The following is a 20,931-nucleotide window of genomic DNA, read 5'->3' as shown; positions in this document are numbered from 1 at the left end:
CATGCCAGCAAAAGAACCACTGACTGCCAAAAGGTACGCCCAATCTACTCCACAAAGTAAAACGGCAGGGCTCCGACTTGGACACTCCAGGCTAGCCCAATCTCATTGGCTCTCAGAAGCTAAGCAGGGTTGAACCCTGACTAGTATTTGGATGGGAGATCCCCAAAGAAGTCTAGGGTCGCTACAAAGAAGTAAGCAATGGCAAACCACCCCTTTTCCTTTCTTGACTTGAAAACTCTACAGGGTCACCATAGTATTCCAATGTTCCCTCCAAGCCGGGGGTGTCAAACATGCAGTCTGGGGGCCGAATCAGGCCCCCGGAGGACTCCTATCAGGCCCCCCCGAGCAATTGGCTGTCATATGCTTCCTTCTCCCTATATCTTGCCTCCTTCTGCCTAACAGTTTGGTTTGCAAGGCTTATGAACATATGAAACTGCCTTCTACTGAATCAGACTCTCAGTCCATCAAAGTCAGTAATGTCTACTCAGACTGGCAGCGGCTCTCCAGGGTCTCAAGATGAGGTTTTTCACGCCTATTTGCCTGGACCCTTTTTAGTTGGAGATGCCGGGGACTGAACCTGGGACCTTCTGCTTACCGAGCAGATGCTCTACCACTGAGCCACCATCCCTCCACAATTGTTCAATTGCACAGCGGCTACAGAGCAAAACCTCTATTTTTTCCATTAGCTAAGGCTTCTCTTTTGGGGAGGAATAGCTTGCTTTGCCAGGCTCTCTCAATCACACAGCAAAGCTACTGAGCCAAGGCTACTGGCTGAAGCTCCGCCCCCCTTCTGGTCCTCTGAGAAAGGAAGGAAAGAGCCCAAGCTTCCTTCACCCAGTTCCCTGGATCTCATGGGAGAAATACAAAGAAAGCACCTTTAAGACCAAGTGCTAATGTTTTAAGCATATTTTACGTTTTTTCTAAAAAATTGTTTGATTGTGTTTTTCTGTGTCCTTGATAAAGTTTGTATCTCTGCTACCGAATCTCAAATAGGTACACACATGGCCTGGCCCGACATGGCTCAGCCCAACCCAACATGGCCCGGCCCAACAAGGTCTCATTTATGTCAGATCCGGCCCTCATAACGAATGAGTTCGACACTCCTGCTCTAAGCTGAGTTGGTGTGAGCTAGCTCACAGTTTTTTAGCCTCTGGCTCACGCATTTTTGGTTTAGTGCGAGAAAAACGGCCCCAGGGCAAAATGATTGATGCGGTCGCTCACAACTTTAACGCCAGTAGCTCACGAAGTAGCATTTTTGCTCACAAGACTCCACAGATTAGAGGGAGTATTGGTCTTGACCACAAAATAAAATAAAAGTGGGAGGAATCGGACCCCGGGATTCCAACAGGGAGGAAAAGTACAAGGGAAGTCACCAGTACAACAGGAACCAAATTTGTCGCTCCGGCTTTAAAACAAAGCGACTAAGAAGGAACTTTCCCACATTGTTCACATCAGAACACAAACTAAGTGGCCTAGGATTACTTCTGATTTACTACAAGGGAGGGCAGGAAAAATATCAAGTCCAGCCACTGCAATAGAGACACTACTGGTTTACACCTGCCATTAAGAGTCATGCACCTCATTCCCACAGACTGCTATCTGGTTTGTGCAACAGGTTGGGCAATTGTGCGCTTAGCTTTCTTGCCTCAAACGAGGTGGCATCAGGGCTGCTAAATCAGAAGGAAAAAAAGAATCGCAATTCTGCACATGCTCAAAATCACTCTTTTCATCGATTCCCGTAGTCGGCGCTCCGCGGCGCACCAGCCCTATTCTCTTCCTTCTTCAAAGGCTCTAAGAGAAGCCTGGTCTCTCTCCCCCTGAATCCCTCTGTTTGCCGCTTTTCTCTTCCATCTGTAAATCAAACAACTCAGATGAATCATTCGAAACTGGGACCACATGAAAAGAGGCCGGTTTGGGAACCCACAGCAAGCCCCGGATTCCAGGAAAAACCTCCCTCTTTCATCCTGCACATCTTTTGTCCTATATGCTTTGTGACTCTTTTCGGTGGGGAGGAGAGGATCCGTCCACCCTTTTTCCTTTGGAAGACATTTTTTCCCTTTTCTTCCAGGTGTCTGGGGATGGAGAAGGGGGCGGGGTTCCCGTCCCTGTGACCCTTGGGGGAAATAAAAGGAGATTATCCTCCACGCCTGTCAAACCATCGCCCTCCCCACTCTAAATGCCCCCTCCCACCCACCCACTGCAGCAACTAGTCCCTTTCTGCAGAGGCTCCCCTAGGCGGATCCGTTCCCTCGTGGCTGATCTCCGCAATCTGTCGCTGAAGAAGACACACTCTTCAACCAGATCTGCTCTGAGGGGAAGAGAGCCAAGGAAATTCCCCAGATCTCCCGGGAGAAGAGATCCAGCCCCTCTCTTCGCAACGCACAATCTTGGGGGGGGGGAGGGGGGAACCCGTCGTCAGGATCCAACCCGGACAAGGGCTCTCATTGGGCTGTCCCCTTCTGCCCCAGAAACGACGACCCCTTGAGCATTTCTCTCCCCTCCTCGAATCTAGGCGGGTGGCATTTTGCACGTCACCTTTTGCGTATTGGATTGCACCTCTTGCATGGCACTTTTTGCATTTTGAATTGCACCTTTTGCACGGCACCTTTCGCATTTTGAATTGCACCTTCCGCACGACACCGTTTGCACCCCGAGTCGCTTCTCCGCAGCCCCCCCCCCCTCCACCTTCAAGCCGAGATGTAAAGAGCTTCAGGGGATTTCCCTTCCGACTTGCGGCTGACAAAGGGAGCTCCGGCTCTCCAAAACTGACACCCCCCCCCCCAAAAAATCTTGCCCGTCTCTCTCTCCTCTTGCAAAACCCACACGCCCCCCACTAGCCACACTCTCCTGCCCAGGGGGTGTGTTTCTCTCCTGGCGGATTCCCCCCCCCCTTTCTTCCAAGTCCTGTTTTTTTTTTTTTTAAAGCACGCCTTTGTTCCGCCTTCAGCGACGCTTTGCACACACACACACACACACACAAGCTCCCTTACCCCAGCCAGACCGCCTTCAGAGCCATTTCCCCGCGGTTGCAAGCCGTCTTCCCCCAGATCCAACCCTGGGACTTCTTGGCATCTCCAGCTCTGCTTTCCTTGGGCGCTCCCGGAGGCCGCCGCACAAAGCCCCGCTTGCAGGAGCTCCCGGAGAAAGCCTCTTTTCCCTCCCTCCCTCCCCCGGCCGCTTTGCTAGGCTTGCATTCCGCCGCGCCAAGTCTGCCCAGCGAGCCGGCTCCGCCTGCGGTCTCCCGCTCTCCACCGCCTGCTGCCGGCGAGGGATCACGCCCCTCCTTGTTTCCAAGAGGAGAGTTTGGCTGCAGAGCAGGAGGGGGAAGGCCGTGCTTCTTTGGGAGTTCCCGTTCGGGGCTGGCGGGTACAAAGGCCAAGGGAGCCGCCGCGCGAGCTGCAAGCTTGCCCGGCAGCAGGCGACTGCATTCGACGGGGAGGGAGTGGCGGGCGGAGAGGTGGGAGCGGCGCGGCGGGCCCGGGTGCCGAGGGCGGAGCGGCAAAGGAAAGGAAAGGAAAGGAAAGGTCCCCTGTGCAAGCACCAGTCGTTTCCGACGCTGGGGTGACGTTGCTTTCACAACGTTTTCACGGCAGACTTTTTTTTTTACGGGGTGGTTTGCCATGGCCTTCCCAAGTCATCTACACTTTTCCCCCCAGCAAGGTGGGTACTCATTTGACCGACCTCGGAAGGATGGAAGGGTGAGTCAACCTCAAGCCGGCTACCTGAAAACCCAGCTTCCACCGGGGATCGAACTCAGGTCGCGAGCAGAGCTTAGGACTGCAGCTTTAACACTCTGCGCCACCGGGCTCTAAAGGTAAAGGTAGTCCCCTGTGCAAGCACCAGTCGTTTCCAACTCTGGGGTGACGTTGCTTTCACAAGGTTTGCAGGGCAGACTTTTTACGGGGTGGTTTGCCATTGCCTTCCCCGGTCATCTACGCTTTCCCCCCAGCAAGGTGGGGACTCATTTGACAGATCTCGGACGGATGGAAGGCTGAGTCAACCTCGAGCCGGCTACCTGAAAACCCAGCTTCCACCGGGGATCGAACTCAGGTCGTGAGCAGAGCTTAGGTCTGCAGCTTTAACGCTCTGCGCCACGGGGCTAAAAGGAGGCTGCAAAAACAGAAAAGGTTCAGGCTGAGATGCAAGGGCTTCAGGGATCTCCCTTCTGACTTGTGGTTGACGGGGACCCTCCAGGACCCCTGGCCTGGAGAAAAATTGCTGCCTGACCCCAGAGTGGCAGTCAGCATTTCCCTGGGTTTGTAAGAAAGGGCCACAAGAACTAAGCACTGATGCGACCCTTCTTGCCCTCCTGCCTAATTCACAGAATCAGCATGGCTGTCTGATGGCAATCTAGCCTCTCTTTAAACACCTCCAAAGAGGGAGAGCCCACCACCACCCGAGGAAGCCTGTCCCACTGAGGAACCGCTCTGTCAGGAAGTTCTTCCTAATGCTGAGCCAGAAACTCTTCTGATTTCATTGCAACCTGTTGGTTCTGGTCCGACCTTCCGGGACAACGGAAAACAACTCTGCGCCATCTTCTATTTGACATCCCTTCAAATACTTGAAGTTGGTGATCTCCTCTCCAAGCTAAACATACCCAACTCCTTTGACCTTTCCTTATAGAATTTGGTCTCCAGACCCCTCACTCAGTTCCTCTGGAGAAAAATGGCTGTTTTGGAGGCACTTGGTACCCTGCTGAGATTCCATGCTCCCAAAGCCCCTGCCCTCTATAGGTTCCACACCCCAATCTCCAGGAATCTCTCAACCAGCATTTTCCAGTCGTGCCCAGAAATCTCCCAGAATTACAACTCATCTCAAGGTGACATAGAGCAGTTTTCCTGGAGCAGGGGCGGAATTCTAGCATGAGCTCCTTTGCATATTAGGCCACACCCCCTGATGTAGCCAATCCTCCAAGAGCTTGGAATTCTAGCAGGGGCTCCTTTGCATATGAGGCCACACCGCCTGATGTAGCCAATCCTCCAAGAGCTTGGAATTCTAGCAGGGGCTCCTTTGCATATGAGGCCACACCCCCTGATGTAGCCAATCCTCCAAGAGCTTGGAATTCTAGCAGGGTCTCCTTTGCATATTAGGCCACACCCCCTGATGTAGCCAATCCTCCAAGAGCTTGGAATTCTAGCAGGGGCTCCTTTGCATATGAGGCCACACCCCCTGATGTAGCCAATCCTCCAGGAGCTTGGAATTCCTTTGCATATTAGGCCTCACGCCCCTGATGTAGCCAATCCTCCAAGAGCTTACAAGTCTCTCTTTTTTTGTAAGCTCTTGGAGGATTGGCTACAGCAGGGATATGTGGCCTAATATGCAAAGGAGCTCCGGCTAGAATTCCACCCCTGCCCTGGAGAAAACGGCTGCTTTGGAGGGTGGACTCTATGGCATAGTAGCCTGCTGAGGTCTCCTTTCCCATACCTCAGCCCCCCCCAGGCTCCACCCCCAATGCTCCAGGAATTTCCTCAACTAAAGCTGGTAACCCTACCAGCTAGAGCATCACTACAGCAAAGCGGCTGACCTGCCAATCATGAAAGCAGAAAAATCAGACCACTTACAGACAGCAGGAACTCCTTTGCATATTAGGCCACACCAGGCCCAGCGCTAGGGGTTCTGGCGCCCCAGGCAGAACCCTGCACCCCCACCAAGGACTCTACTCACACGTGTAAAGTGCAAAAGCTCAACTCGCCCCTCCCCCACTTCAAAAGGAGCCAGAAAGAGGTTGCCTCCTTCCTTCTTGCGAAGACCGCAGGGTCGGCGTGAGCAGGGATGGGGAGGGGGTGCCCACCCTGAGGCGAGGTGGTGCCCCAGGTGCCCACCTACCTCACTACTCCCACGCACCGGCCCTGGGCCATGCCCCTGACACCAAGTCAGCTGGAACTGTGTTCTCGTGTGTTTCTGCTCAGAAAAAGCAGAATGGCGAGGGATGTCTGCATATTCAGGGGACTCCCCAGGTATTGCAGAAAAATACGGCTTTGTAAATTGACAGAAAGGAAAAAAAAACAAGCGTTTTAAAAAACGTGCGGATGAGGACTGAGCACACACCAGCGGGCCTGAAATATAAAGAGCAGCCGAGAGTCCAGCCAAAGCAAAAAAGGAGAGGAGAAATTAGTCCATTCAAACCCTTGAAAACCAAATAATGGAGAAGATTTGGGGAAGGGGGGGGGGGTTAAAACTGTTCTCTTCTCTTGCAATTTCTTATAACCGAATTTTGTTTTTATCATAGTTATTGCTCAGTAACCACCAGGGCTTTTTTTGTAGCAGGAACTCCTTTGGATATTAGGCCACACACCCCTGATGTAGCCAATCCTCTAGGAGCTTACAGTACACCCTCTGCTAAGAGCCCTGAAAGCTCATGGAGGATTGGCTATATCAGGGGGCTGTGGCCTAATATGAAAAGGAGTTCCTGCTACAAAAAAAGCCCTGGTAACCTCTATACTGGTTACACACTCTCTGTGTCCACCCACCATCTTTGAGCTGCATTGTGCAGTGTGCAAACAAACACGTACAATCCCTTAGTTTGAGCCAACGCATTGTAGGTCTTCAGCTCGGTCAATACATAAATGGGGGGCACTTAGAGATAAGAACGCATTCCAGCCAGCCCAACAGACAGCATTTTCCAACATTGGTTTTAGTGGGAGAGTGAAGCACACTCTCCCGTCTATCTTACCCAGATCAATGGAACTTTGAAAGGGCTTAACGTTTGGCTGGAAGGTGCTCGCTCCCATCAATTGTGGATAGAAGCCCTTATCCAAGTACAAAGTGCTTTTGCAACTCTTGGCTTCCAGAGCAGGATTAAAGCTGAATGGCAAGAAGACCAAAGTAATGACTCCCGGGAAATTACGCAACTTTAAGGACAAGGAAGAAACGGAAATTGTTCAAGATGTTCTATCCTTTGACCCCCATTGTCAAGAAAGAAACTGAAATCGTTCAAGATTTCCTATCCTTTGACCCCCATCGTCAAACCAAAAGGGAAACAGCAACCAAGAAATCGGAAGGAGGTGAAAATTTGGAAGGGCAGCCGTGAAGGAGCTAGAGAAGACCCTGAAGTATAACTGCAGGGCTTTTTTTTGGTAGCAGGAACTCTTTTGCATATTAGGCCACACACCCCTGATTGTAGCCAATCCTCCAACAGGTTCCAGGGCTCTTAGAACAGAGCCTACTGTAACATCCATGAGGATTGGCTACAGTAGGGGTGTGTGGCCTAATATGCAAAGGAGTTCTGGCTACAGAAAAAGCCCTGAGCATGAGGGTGGATGACCAAGATCAAGATAATTAACCCTATAGTATTCCCTGTTATGCACAGGTGTGAAAGCTGGACAATGAAGAAAGTGGACAGGAAGAAAGTTGGTTCCGTTGGAATGTGGTGTTGGTGGATTTTTACAGATACTGTGCACCTCCAAAAAAAAGTGAGTTCTTGATCAAATCAAGCCTGAATTCTCCCTAGAAGCTAAAATGACTCAACTGAGGCTACCGTACTTTGGTCGCATTATGAAAAGACAGGAATCACTGAAAAAGATCATCCTGCTAGGAATGGTCGAAGGAAGCAGGAAAAGAAGAAAGCCCAACAGATGGGTTGACTCAAATCAGGGGTGGCCAGACTGTGGCTTGGAAGCCACGTGTGGCTCTTTCACACATACTGTGTGGCTCTCAAAGCCCTCACTCCCTCCCCTCCACCTGCCAACTTGGAAAGGGCATTTCTCTCTTTAAATCACTTCTAAGCCCAGACAACTGCATTTTAAGTTAAAGCTGCAGCTTTAAGTTAAAAGTTGCTTTCTTTCCACCTCTCCCTCTCTCCCCCTCCCTTCCTTCCACCCTCCCTGTTTTGCAGCTCTCAGATATCTGGCATTTCTTTTATGTGGTTCTTACATTAAGCAAGTTTGGCCACCGCTGACTGAAATCAAGGAAGCCACGGCCTTCAGTTTGCAAGACCTGAGCGAGGCTGTGAAGAAGAGGATGTTTTGGAGGTCATTAATTCATAGGATCACCATAAGTCTGAAGCGACTTGACAGCACATAACATGTTCAGATGGAGCGTACCTCTTGACACCGGTCCCAAGGGGACTGGAAATGGTGGGAATAGCGGCTGCCTTCATGTGCTACTTGGAAGTTTCCCAGAAACATTTACTAACTGGTTTACATTGGCTATACGACATGCTGGTAGATCCTCAGCCTGTCCCAAGACGGCAGTCATTACTTGATGAGTCTCATTTTTGTTGCTGCTTCCAGGAACTAGAAGAGGACTGATTCTGCTCCTAACAATTCCTTCTCTCTTTTCTGTTTATAGAAAGTCAGCTGCCGTTTCCTGGCTCAGGGCAATGCAGTGTACAAATAGAGCATTTTTGAGCATGCACAGAGTGCCTTTCACTGATGAGTCATCACCACCAGCTTCCATGCCCCAAAAGTCTGGAATTAGGGGGAAAGTCGTTCTATAGGCAGAACTGGGCTGACACCTCTCCTTTTGTTTTGGGAAAATGTTTGGTGTAGTGGTTAAATGTGTGGACTCTTACCTGGGAGAACCGGGTTTGATTCCCCACTCCTCCACTTGCAGCTGCTGGAATGGCCTAGGGTTAGCCATAGCTCTCGCAGGAGTTGTCCTTGAAAGGGCAGCTGCTGTGAGAGCCTTCTCAGCCCCACCCACCTCACAGGGTGTCTGTTGTGGGGGGAGAAGATATAGGAGATTGTAAGCCGCTCTGAGTCTCTGATTCAGAGAGAGAAGGGCGGGGTATAAATCTGCAGTCTTCTTCTTCTTTTAGAAATTAGATGATCAACGATGTCACCTTGCAGTTGTCACAGATGGCAACCCTGATGTGACCTGGATCTTTTCAAGTCACTTCTCATTGTCTTTTTCCCCCTTATAGTGTCCTCTTTTATTTTTAAGAAAGTGTCCTTTTGGGGATGGGAAATTTGCTTGGAAGAGGGCTCATTCTGACATCTCCCCCAAAACATATATGGAACCTTCTCAGACACACAAATCCACGCCCTCAGGTTTAAACAGAGCACAGTTCTCTCCAAATACACAAAACTTTCTTATTCTTTGATCCGAAATAACCCCTGGCTCCGCTAAGCCACACACAGACAGAATCCTCTTCCCACAGCACCTTCCACCGACAACCTGCCTCTCCACTCTTAAGGTGCACTTCTCTAATACTTCTGCTTTTAGTCATCAGTCGTTTTGGCAATTATCTTCAAGGGCCAGGACACAAAACCTGTTTTGTGTGTAGAAACAGGCTTCTGCACGCAGAGACAGCATTTCCCTGGCACAAGCACCTTGTGCAAGAGACTTACATAAAGGGAGAAGGGAAGCAAATGTGAGAGCCAGTTTGGTGTAGTGGTTAAGTGTGCAGACTCTTATCTGGGAGAACCGGGTTTGATTCCCCCCTCCTCCACCTGCAGCTGCTGGCATGGCCTTGGGTCAGCCATAGCTCTGGCAGAGGTTGTCCTTGAAAGGGCAGCTGCTGTGAGAGCCCTCTCAGCCCCACCCACCTCACAGGGTGTCTGCTGTGGGGGGAGAAGATATATAGAGATTGTAAGCCGCTCTGAGTCTCTGATGCAAAGAGAAGGGCGGGATATAAATCTGCAGTCTTCTTCTTCCAGAGAATCTAATGGATTCTCTGTACACAGAGGAATGCACATAGCGTGAAATATTTATTTTTACAAAATAGGAGTCAAGTTGCACCTTTAAGACCAACTTAGTTTTATTCAGAACATAAGCTTTTGTGTGCTCTCTAAGCACACTTCATCAGACGAGGAATCCGGTACAGTGAGCAAAGCCACACATAGCTGGTAGGCAGTGGCTCAGAATGCAAAGTGGTACAAATTTAAGATCCAATCACAGTATAGTAAAATTATCTGGCAGGGAGTGGTTTAGAATGCAAATTTAAGATTCAATGGAAAGGAAAGGTCCCCTGTGCAAGCACCAGTTGTTTCCGACTCTGGGGTGACGTTGCTTTCACAACGTTTTCACGGCAGACTTTTTACGGGGTGGTTCGCCATTGCCTTCCCCAGTCATCTACACTTTCCCCCCAGCAAGCTGGGGACTCATTTTACCGACCTCGGAAGGTTGGAAGGCTGAGTCAACCTTGGGCCGGCTACCTGAATCCAGCTTCTGCCGGAATCGAACTCAGGTTGTGAGCAGAGAGTTCAGACCACAATACTGCAGTACTGCTGCTTTACCACCCTGCGCCACGGGGCCGCTAAGATTCAATGACAGAATGGTAGAATTAACAAACTGAGCAAACCTTTGATCTGAGTAGCATGAGCATGCAAAAGCAATACAACAGTAATATGTCAAAATGCGAGAATGTCTGTTAATGACTATTGTATTAAGCCTGGGTGAAAAGGAAGGTATTTATTGACCCAGGCACTGTGCTGGATTCCTTGTCTGATGAAGTGTGCTTAAAAGCACACGAAAGCTTACGTTCTCAATAAAAACTGGTTGGTCTTAATGGTGAAACTTGACTCCTGCTTTGCTCAGCTGCTTCAGACCGACACGGCTGCCCGCTTGGATCTTAATACAATATAGTCATTAACAGATATTCTCACATTTTAACATATTACTGTTTTATTGCTTTCGCATGCTCATGCTACTCAGATCAAAAGGTTGGCTCAGTTTTGTTATTTTCACTATTCTGTCACTGAATCTTAAATTTGCATTCTAAACCACTCCCTACCAGACAATTTTACTATACTGTGATTGGATCTTAAATTTGTACCAGTTTGCATTCTGAGCCACTGACTACCAGCTATGTGTGGCTTTGCTCACCGTACCGGTTTCCTCGTCTGATGAAGTGTGCTTAGAGAGCACACGAAAGCTTCTGTTTCCAATAAAACTAAGTTGGTCTTAAAAGTGCAACGTGACTCCTATTTCGTTCCACTACTTCAGACCAACATGGCTGCCTGCTTGGATCTAGATTTATTTTTAGTACACCAAAAAGGGGGGGGGGGCGGTCTTCAGCTTGCATACATCAAGAGCACCTGCACTTTCCCTTATTTTGCATCATTTGCCCAGCTTGTCACAGGAAAGGGCTGTGTAGAAGATCTTCCCTCCAGCCACTGGTAATTTAATTCAAGTCCCTCTTGAGCTTCTGCAGTTTAGCAGGAGTTGCTGCATTGAGCCATACCATTTGCATCCATGAGGGCTAGAAACTTAAGCATCTCAGCAAGCTGAATTCCAGAGCCCACAGCAATGGTCCAAATGCTCTGGAAGCACAGGGCAAAGGCACTGGCGTGAGGGCGACGGCCCGTTTGGGTTACATTTTAGGATCCTGGCTCTCTGGCGATGAAAAAAGACTGCCTGAGATTTCCAAGAGGGCAGGACGATGAGTCACTTTCCAGGAAAGAGGAGAGGCCCAAGCGCAGACTCACAGTTTATTGTCCTTTCTATCAGGACGGGGCTCGTTTCCTCCAATAGCAGGCCCTATTGAATGGCAGAATGAAAGGAACATCCACCTCCCAGTAGACAGCTAGCCTTTTCCGGCCTTTAGTAATTAACCCACCGGGAAAGGCCAGCTTCAAAGCTAACAACTCCTTTGGCGGAGACTGCATTTTTCCAGTGACACTTTCAATGCACTTTTGTGATCGTTTGCAAGGGGTTTTTGTCATTTCGCACAGTAAAAATCCAGTTGCAAAGTGCTTTGAAAGAGCATTGTTCAGTGTCTGTGAAAGTGCCATAAGATGAGCCTCCTGCTAGCACAGGAGTGGCCGAACTTGCTTAACGTAAGAGCCACAGAGAATAAACGTCAGATGTTTGGGAGCCGCAAGACACGAATGTCAGATGCTTGAGAGCCACAAGACGTGAACATCAAATCTTTGAGAGCCGCAGGATATGAACATCAAATGTTTGCGAGCGGGAGGGAAATAGATGGGGAGGGAGGTAGAGATGGAAAGAAAGCAACTTTAAATGCATTCCCCAAGCGGCTGGCTGGCTTGGAGAAGTTATTTAAAGAGAGAAATGCCTTCTTTAAGCTGGGAGTCCTGAGTTCAAATTCCCCATCTGCCGTAAAGCTTATTGGGTGACTTTAGGCCAGGCGCTCACCCACCTCACAGAATTATTGCTGTGGGGATAAAACGAGGCAGCAAGAACGATGTGTGCCATCTTCAGCTGCTTGAAGGAAGGGCGGGATAAAAATGTTCTAGATTAGAGCAAGAGCGCTGAAAAATCAGCCGTCTACGGAAAATGCCACCCAGCCTGGTTTCGATCCAGGTGCAAACAGGCTGGTAACTTTCAGCCTAGTGACTCTGACCCACTTTGCATGGAAGTGGAACACTCACACCTGACTTGCGCCACATCAGAATGCTCCCGCAATTTCCCTTCAAAACAAAAAACTTCCGCATACGGAAAAGTCAAGGAGAAGCTACTACCAAGCTAGTTTTCTAAAGCAACCAACTGTATATACCAGGGGTGGCCAAACTTGCTTAACTTAAGAGCCACATAAAATAAACGTCAGATGTCTGAGCCACAAGACATGAACATTAGATGTCTGAGAGCCGCAAAGATTGACCATCAAATGTTTGAGAGCCACAAGACAGGGAGAGAGGAAAGTAAATGGGAGGAGGGAGGGAGAGGTGGAAAGAAAGCAACTTTAACTTTAAATGCATTCTCCAAGCTGCCAGCTAGCTTGGCAAAGAGATTTAAAGAGACAAATGCCTTCTCTAAGCTGGCCAACAGGGCAGTGGGGGCTTCAAGAGCCACACAATATGTGTGGAAGAGCCACAGGTGGCTCCCGAGGCACAGTTTGGCCACCCCTGGTATATACCGTGAACAAATCACTAAGAAATCAACAATACCAACAATTATAATTTCTCAAAATATAATAATCCCAACACTATTCATACACCACAATTCCTTCAAGCTCATCCAAATTTGGAAAAGTGCAAGTCTTTATCCAACACAGAATCTCTCAATCGGTTAAAATGCTTGTGCCACGTATCTAAGTGCAGTTCATAAGACTTTAAAAAAAATAGAATTTGGATTGATGAAAGGATGCCTCGGTACCATTTCAGGGACACTTCCGTCCCAGCAAATGAATCCTGCCAGCCTCTGAGTTCGTTTCTATCCATGGAACAAACTGTCTTTCTATGCATCCCGATCTTGCCATATCTCACCAAATTCCATTTGCAAATACTTGCAGGCACAATTGGAAAAGTTGTGGAGAAGTTGTTTTTAGAGAAACAACTTCTCCCTTTGTTACAATACAAGAACTCGTGGGCACCCTTTTCTCCCTTTCTTACAATACAAGAACTCGTGGGCACTCCATGAAATTGCTGAGCAGTCAGGTTAGAACAGATAAAAGGAAGTCCTTCTTCACTCAAAGGGCTATTAACACGTGGAATTCACTGCCACAGGAGGTGGCGGCGGCTGCAAGCACAGACAGCTTCAAGAGGGGAATGGATAAGCATATGGAGCAGAGGTCCATCAGGGGCTCTTAGTCACAGCGTATTGTTGGAACTCTCTGTCTGGGGCAGTGATGTTCTGTATTCTTGGTGCTTGTGGGGGGGGGGGCAACAGTGGGAGGGCTTCTAGTGTCCTGGCCCCACTGATGGAACTCCTGATGGCACCTGGGTTTTTTGGCCACTGTGTGACAGAGTGTTGGACTGGATGGGCCATTGGCCTGATCCAAGATGGCTTCTCTGATGTTCTTATGTGCCCACCCGTGCATGATCCTTCTGCAAAGTAAAGGATTGCTTTTTATTACGTCTCTATAACCGAAGCTGGAATAATTAGAAAAGACTCTCCTGGACGTTTATATATCACGAATGTACTAATTGGAGGCCCAGAGCACTTTAAGAATTGGTGATCTAATTTGCCCTAGTGAGTGAACTACGAGTGAACTCGGAGTCGCACCTTATTAGTATCTTTCCTTTGAACCTATGAATGAATTCTTTGTGATACAAACTGATGTCAACATAGTTGTTTACATTGCAGTTACTGCTTCACCGTTATTCCTTTATCTTTGTTCCTACTCCTTTCCGCGATACCCTCTGTTGTTACTCCCGCCTGAACGTCGGCACCTCTGAGAATGAGGGACACACAAAGAATTGTTCTGAACATGCAGTGTCTTCCGAAAGAAGAGCTTTTGAATTCTCAGGCGATGCAGGTTATAACAGTTCAGAACATCTCCCTCGCCCCACCCTTATCAGAACCGGAGCTATTTGTGCCGGTTAATTGCCCCGCCTCATAAATATCGTACAGCACCAATTATGCTCTTTCAAGATTGTATCTGCACAATCTGTGACACACTTCATAGCTGGAAATTAGCACACACCTCCGAACAGCAAGCTGTTTTCACAAAGGAGAGAAACTGAAGCATCAGGCAAGTGTACCCATATGCGTCGCTGGAAATACCTGTGGCTTGCACCATCACTAGCCATTGTTGCCAGTGTATCTTTTTTCCTCCGTGGAAAACACTCTATAATGCTTCTTTCCATCAGGATAATGTGCATATTACATATTTACAGCTTGGGGGCTTTATGGCAGAAGTAGGATTGGAATACAGGTCCAAACTCCGAAGTACCCACTTGGTCATGCTGACTATAATCCAGCCATGCCCAAATCAAGATCTGCAACAAATGGAATTCATGAAATTACTCAAAGCTCCCAGGAACCAACCAGACGTGCATACGAATCCACACCGGAGGTTGCCTGTTGTATCTCTGTACAACTCTGTGTATGATTTACTGAAGAGCCTTCCCTTCTAAATAACTTCGGCATAGTAGATTTATCTGCCACCACCCTGAATTGGGATTACGGTAGAGTTTGGGCAACCTGAAGGACTTCTGGCAGTGGCAATGAGGCATCTTCCTTGGCACAGAGCGATTCAAAACATGTAGGTGAGCTTCACCAGGGGCAGGACTTTTTTTGTAGCAGGAACTCCTTTGCCTATTAGGCCACACACCCCTGATGTAGCCAATCCTCCTGGAGTTTACAGTAGGCCCTGAACTAAGAGCCCTGTAAGCTCTTGGAGGACTGGCTATATCAGGGGTGTGTGGCCTAATATGCAAAGGAGCCCCTGCTAGAATTCCAAGCTCTCGGAGGATTGGCTACATCAGGGGTGTGTGGCCTAATATGCAAAGAAGCCCCTGCTAGAATTCCAAGCTCTTGGAGGATTGGCTACATCAGGGGTGTGTGGCCTAATATGCAAAGAAGCCCCTGCTAGAATTCCAAGCTCTTGGAGGATTGGCTACATCAGGGGTGTGTGGCCTAATATGCAAAGGAGCCCCTGCTAGAATTCCAAGCTCTTGGAGGATTGGCTACATCAGGGGTGTGTGGCCTAATATGCAAAGGAGCCCCTGCTAGAATTCCAAGCTCTTGGAGGATTGGCTACATCAGGGGTGTGTGGCCTAATATGCAAAGGAGCCCCTGCTAGAATTCCAAGCTCTTGGAGGATTGGCTGCATCAGGGATGTGTGGCCTAATATGCAAAGAAGCCCCTGCTAGAATTCCAAGCTCTTGGAGGATTGGCTACATCAGAGGTGTGTGGCCTAATATGCAAAGGAGCCCCTGCTAGAATTCCAAGCTCTTGGAGGATTGGCTGCATCAGGGATGTGGGGCCTAATATGCAAAGAAGCCCCTGCTAGAATTCCAAGCTCTTGGAGGAATGGCTACATCAGGGGTGTGTGGCCTAATATGCAAAGGAGCCCCTGCTAGAATTCCAAGCTCTTGGAGGATTGGCTGAATCAGGGATGTGTGGCCTAATATGCAAAGAAGCCCCTGCTAGAATTCCAAGCTCTTGGAGGAATGGCTACATCAGGGGTGTGTGGCCTAATATGCAAAGGAGCCCCTGCTAGAATTCCAAGCTCTTGGAGGATTGGCTGCATCAGGGATGTGTGGCCTAATATGCAAAGAAGCCCCTGCTAGAATTCCAAGCTCTTGGAGGATTGGCTACATCAGAGGTGTGTGGCCTAATATGCAAAGGAGCCCCTGCTAGAATTCCAAGCTCTTGGAGGATTGGCTACATCAGGGGTGTGTGGCCTAATATGCAAAGGAGCCCCTGCTAGAATTCCAAGCTCTTGGAGGATTGGCTACATCAGGGGTGTGTGGCCTAATATGCAAAGGAGCCCCTGCTAGAATTCCAAGCTCTTGGAGGATTGGCTACATCAGGGGTGTGTGGCCTAATATGCAAAGAAGCCCCTGCTAGAATTCCAAGCTCTTGGAGGATTGGCTACATCAGAGGTGTGTGGCCTAATATGCAAAGGAGCCCCTGCTAGAATTCCAAGCTCTTGGAGGATTGGCTACATCAGGGGTGTGTGGCCTAATATGCAAAGGAGCCCCTGCTAGAATTCCAAGCTCTTGGAGGATTGGCTACATCAGGGGTGTGTGGCCTAATATGCAAAGGAGCCCCTGCTAGAATTCCAAGCTCTTGGAGGATTGGCTGCATCAGGGATGTGTGGCCTAATATGCAAAGAAGCCCCTGCTAGAATTCCAAGCTCTTGGAGGATTGGCTACATCAGGGGTGTGTGGCCTAATATGCAAAGGAGCCCCTGCTAGAATTCCAAGCTCTTGGAGGATTGGCTACATCAGGGGTGTGTGGCCTAATATGCAAAGGAGCCCCTGCTAGAATTCCAAGCTCTTGGAGGATTGGCTACATCAGGGGTGTGTGGCCTAATATGCAAAGGAGCCCCTGCTAGAATTCCAAGCTCTTGGAGGATTGGCTACATCAGGGGTGTGTGGCCTAATATGCAAAGGAGCCCCTGCTAGAATTCCAAGCTCTTGGAGGATTGGCTGCATCAGGGATGTGTGGCCTAATATGCAAAGAAGCCCCTGCTAGAATTCCAAGCTCTTGGAGGATTGGCTACATCAGAGGTGTGTGGCCTAATATGCAAAGGAGCCCCTGCTAGAATTCCAAGCTCTTGGAGGATTGGCTGCATCAGGGATGTGTGGCCTAATATGCAAAGAAGCCCCTGCTAGAATTCCAAGCTCTTGGAGGAATGGCTACATCAGGGGTGTGTGGCCTAATATGCAAAGGAGCCCCTGCTAGAATTCCAAGCTCTTGGAGGATTGGCTGCATCAGGGATGTGTGGCCTAATATGCAAAGAAGCCCCTGCTAGAATTCCAAGCTCTTGGAGGAATGGCTACATCAGGGGTGTGTGGCCTAATATGCAAAGGAGCCCCTGCTAGAATTCCAAGCTCTTGGAGGATTGGCTGCATCAGGGATGTGTGGCCTAATATGCAAAGAAGCCCCTGCTAGAATTCCAAGCTCTTGGAGGATTGGCTACATCAGAGGTGTGTGGCCTAATATGCAAAGGAGCCCCTGCTAGAATTCCAAGCTCTTGGAGGATTGGCTACATCAGGGGTGTGTGGCCTAATATGCATAGGAGCCCCTGCTAGAATTCCAAGCTCTTGGAGGATTGGCTGCATCAGGGGTGTGTGGCCTAATATGCAAAGGAGGCCCTGCTAGAATTCCAAGCTCTTGGAGGATTGGCTGCATCAAGGGTGTGTGGCCTAATATGCAAAGGAGCCCCTGTTAGAATTCCAAGTTCTTGGAGAATTAGCTACATCAGGGGTGTGTGTTAAAGGAGTTCCTGCTAAAAAAAAAAGCCCAAAGGAGATTGATTAGCCACTGCACAGAATACTGAAGGTCCTTCCAACCCGAGAGCCCTTTCTCCTGCCAGCCTGAGCTGGGCCAGCGGGCCCAAGGAAATGGGAATTTCCTCCTCAGTTTGAATCATCTGGCAACTACACCAGGTTATAAAAGAATGTGCTGCTGCAAAAGGAAATGGTTGGTCTTATTTCCCCCAGGGAAAGCAGCCTGCATGGTTCAGTGGAAATCTGGGTTCAGATCCTGCCGCAGGCCTTACAGCGCAATCCTAAACGGAGTTACTCACTCCTGAGTGGGTTGAGGTTAGTGGACTTGGAAGGGTTTAACTCTGCTTACGATTGCACTGTTAATGTGTCCTCTCGAGAGTCACACAATGCTCAGACGCCGTGTGATCGGACATTCAAAGAGAAGGAATGCCCAATTACTTTCAGCAGGGCTTTTCTGGTAGCAAGAACTCCTTTGCCTATTAGGCCACACCCTCCCTTGACGTAGCTAATCCTCCTGGAGCTTACCGTAGGCCCTGTACAGCTCTTGGAGGATTGGCTACATAAGGGGTGTGTGGCCTAATATGCAAAGGAGTGCCTGCTACAAAACAAGCCCTAACTTTAAGTATGAATCACTTGCTCCAAGTTCCCCCGAAGAAAGCATGGCCAGATCAGAGCAAAAACTCTCAACAGGGATAGGATCTGGTGGGATACGTGTGTTCAAGGGTGGAACTTTACTCTAAAAGTAAACCTTTTTTGAATGAAAGAGTGGTGTGTCCTGGGTGGATAAAAATCAGCGATTAAAAAAAATGGCATTAAAAAAACAGATGTCAGACTTTAATACAAAGAACTCAATTCATTCTGATCAAGCAGAATTCAGCGTGCATTTGGTTTTAAGAGATTATCTGTACCTGGCTGTTTTTAAGGGCTATTTTAGATTTCCGTTATCCCTTTTGGAAAACCAAAATCTTGGTTCACAATGAAATCTGTCTTTTAACATAAGCACATTAAAGTCTGTGCAGGCATAATCTCTGAAAAAAGAACTTGTGGCTTACTGTCACGGTGTATAAATGTCTGATGTTCTACTTTTCAATGCAAGAGAATTAACCGGGGGCGGGGGGGAGGGGCAGATTTTCAGCAGACATGCATGATAAATATGGCACAAGATGTTGTGTACATTGTATGATTGCATAAAACCATCAACTTTTGGACAGGCAGCCAGAGAGAAGAGATATGTTATTTTTCAGCTCAAAGGGGAAAGAAGGAAAGGTCCCCTGTGCAAGCACCAGTTGTTTCCGACTCTGGGGTGAAGTTGCTTTCACAACGCTTTCACGGCAGACTTTTTTTTTAAGGGGTGGTTTGCCATTGCCTTCCCCGGTCATTATACTTTCACCCCAGCAAGCTGGGGACTCATTTTACCAACCTCGGAAGGATGGAAGGCTGAGTCAACCTCAAGCCAGCTACCTGAAAACCCAGCTTCCACCGGGGATCGAACTCAAGTCATGAGCAGAGCTAAGGACTGCAGCTTTAACACTCTGTGCCACGGGGCAAAGGGGAAAGAAGCAGGGCCTTTTTTGAATAGGAACGCACAGGAATGTAGTTCCAGCTGGCTTGGCATCAGGAGGTGTGACCTAATATGCAAATGAGTTCCTGCTGGGCTTTCTCTACCAAAAAAAAGCCCTGGAAAGAAGTTTGTTCCATCCAGCTCTCGGTTCTCACGAATTCTGAGGCTGTGCAGCCTGAACCTACCCAAATTTCCTTGAAAGTTTACCCACGCTGACTCCAGCGCAAGACTTCAAACAAATAACCTTGCTCAGGGTCTGGGTAAAGCCACCCAAACAAATTGGTCTGTCATCTCCAAGCAGATCTAATTCCTCACTGACCCAAGATTGTGTGTTTTGCCTCTCTGCTGGATGAGGAGGGTACTGAGTGGCAAAGGGATATTTGGTGGTTGTTAGAACATTTAACTAGTACACATGACTGTTTCAAAAATGTATGAATTATAAAACTGGAAATGTGTACATTTGTCTTTTAGGGGATGGGGGACTTCAGAGGGCTGAGTTTCATACAATGTGCAAGGACTGGATACTCCTAGTGTGTAACCGAGTGTGGCATAGGGGTCTTCTCTACCATGGAAGCTTGCAGGGTGACTCGGCCCATCCTACCTCACAGGGGTGTTGTGAGGACAGAAGAAAGGAGAACGATTTAAGCAGCTTTGGGCTCCTATTGGGGAGAAAGGTGGAGGAAGGAAGGGGAGAGGAAGGAAGGAGAGAAGGAAGGAAGGAAGGAAGGAAGGAAGGAAGGAAGGAAGGAAGGAAGGAAGGAAGGGGAGAGGCAGGGGAAGGAAGGAAGGGGAGAGGCAGGGGAAGGAAGGAAGGGGAAAGGGAGGGGAAGGAAGGAAGGGGAGAGGCAGGGGAAGGAAGGAAGGGGAGAGGGAGGGGAAGGAAGGAAGGAAGGGGAGAGACGGGAAGGAAGGAAGGGGAGAGACAGGGGAAGGAAGGAAGAAGAGAGGGAGGGGAAGGAAGGGGAAGAAAGGAGAGAGAAGGAAGGAAGGAGAGAGAAGGAAGGAAGGAGAGAGGGAGGAGAAGGAAGGAAGGAGAGAGGGAAGGGAGGAAGAAATGAGAAAAAAAGGAAGAAGAGAGGGAGGGGAAGGAAGGAGAGAGGGAGGAGAAGGAAGGAAGGAGAAGGAAGGAAGGAGAGGGAAGGAAGGGGAGAGGGAGGGGAAGGAAGGAGAGAGGGAGGAGAAGGAAGGAAGGAGAGAGGGAAGGGAGGAAGGAGAGAGAGAAGGAAGGAAGAAGAGAGGGAGGGAAAGGAAGGAGAGAGGGAGGAGAAGGAAGGAAGGAAGGAAGGAAGGAAAGGGAGAGGGAGGGGAAGGAAGGAGGGAGGGAGGAGAAGGGAGGAGAGAGGGAAGGGAGGAAGGAAGGGGAGAGGGAGGGGAAGGAAGGAAGAAAGGCACTCTCAGCCTAACCTACCTCACAGGGCCGTTGGGAGAATAAAATGGAAAAAGGAGCACTATGTCCTCTAGGTTCCTTGGAAGAAGGGCAGGGTAAACTGAGGATGGATGGAGAGATGGGTACATTGGATAGGCGGACAGGCAGGGAGATGACTTTAAGGACACCCACCCTTCAAAAGTTTGGGAAACCCTGCTCTGTTATAGTTTACTCCTCTCCCAGAGCCAAGAAGTCTGCCCCAAGAACTGCTCCAGCCAAACTGCCATTTGCCACCCTCTGGAATGCCCTTGAAAGGCCTCCCCTAACTAGGGAACTCTACACTTCTTGACATTTGTCCCCAGACATGTGGGACTATTTGCAAGGGCTTCCCCTCCCCCGCCAGAAACCACCTGTCTCGTGCACATTCAGTTTCCCTGACAACTGTTCATGCAGCAGTCGAGCTGTGAAAGTTCTTC

At 49.0% G+C, this 20,931-nt stretch overlaps 1 protein-coding gene across 1 annotated transcript in view; it reads right to left on the bottom strand.

Annotated features, from left to right (window-relative positions):
- The window catches only part of ARHGEF15 (Rho guanine nucleotide exchange factor 15), a 97,574-nt gene that overhangs the window by 63,125 nt on the left and 13,518 nt on the right, over positions 1–20,931 (bottom strand). Inside the window, exon 4 of the mRNA XM_060254733.1 lies at positions 2,991–3,422. Within this exon, the coding sequence (XP_060110716.1) occupies positions 2,991–3,422 (432 nt within the window). The remainder of the gene's footprint in view (positions 1–2,990; positions 3,423–20,931) is intronic.

This window comes from Heteronotia binoei, chromosome 15, assembly GCF_032191835.1.
Source record: "Heteronotia binoei isolate CCM8104 ecotype False Entrance Well chromosome 15, APGP_CSIRO_Hbin_v1, whole genome shotgun sequence".
In the NCBI taxonomy this organism is placed as follows: Eukaryota; Metazoa; Chordata; class Lepidosauria; order Squamata; family Gekkonidae; genus Heteronotia; species Heteronotia binoei.
The sequence above is the reverse complement of the archived record's forward strand: the minus strand, read 5'-3'. Positions and strand labels throughout refer to the sequence as shown.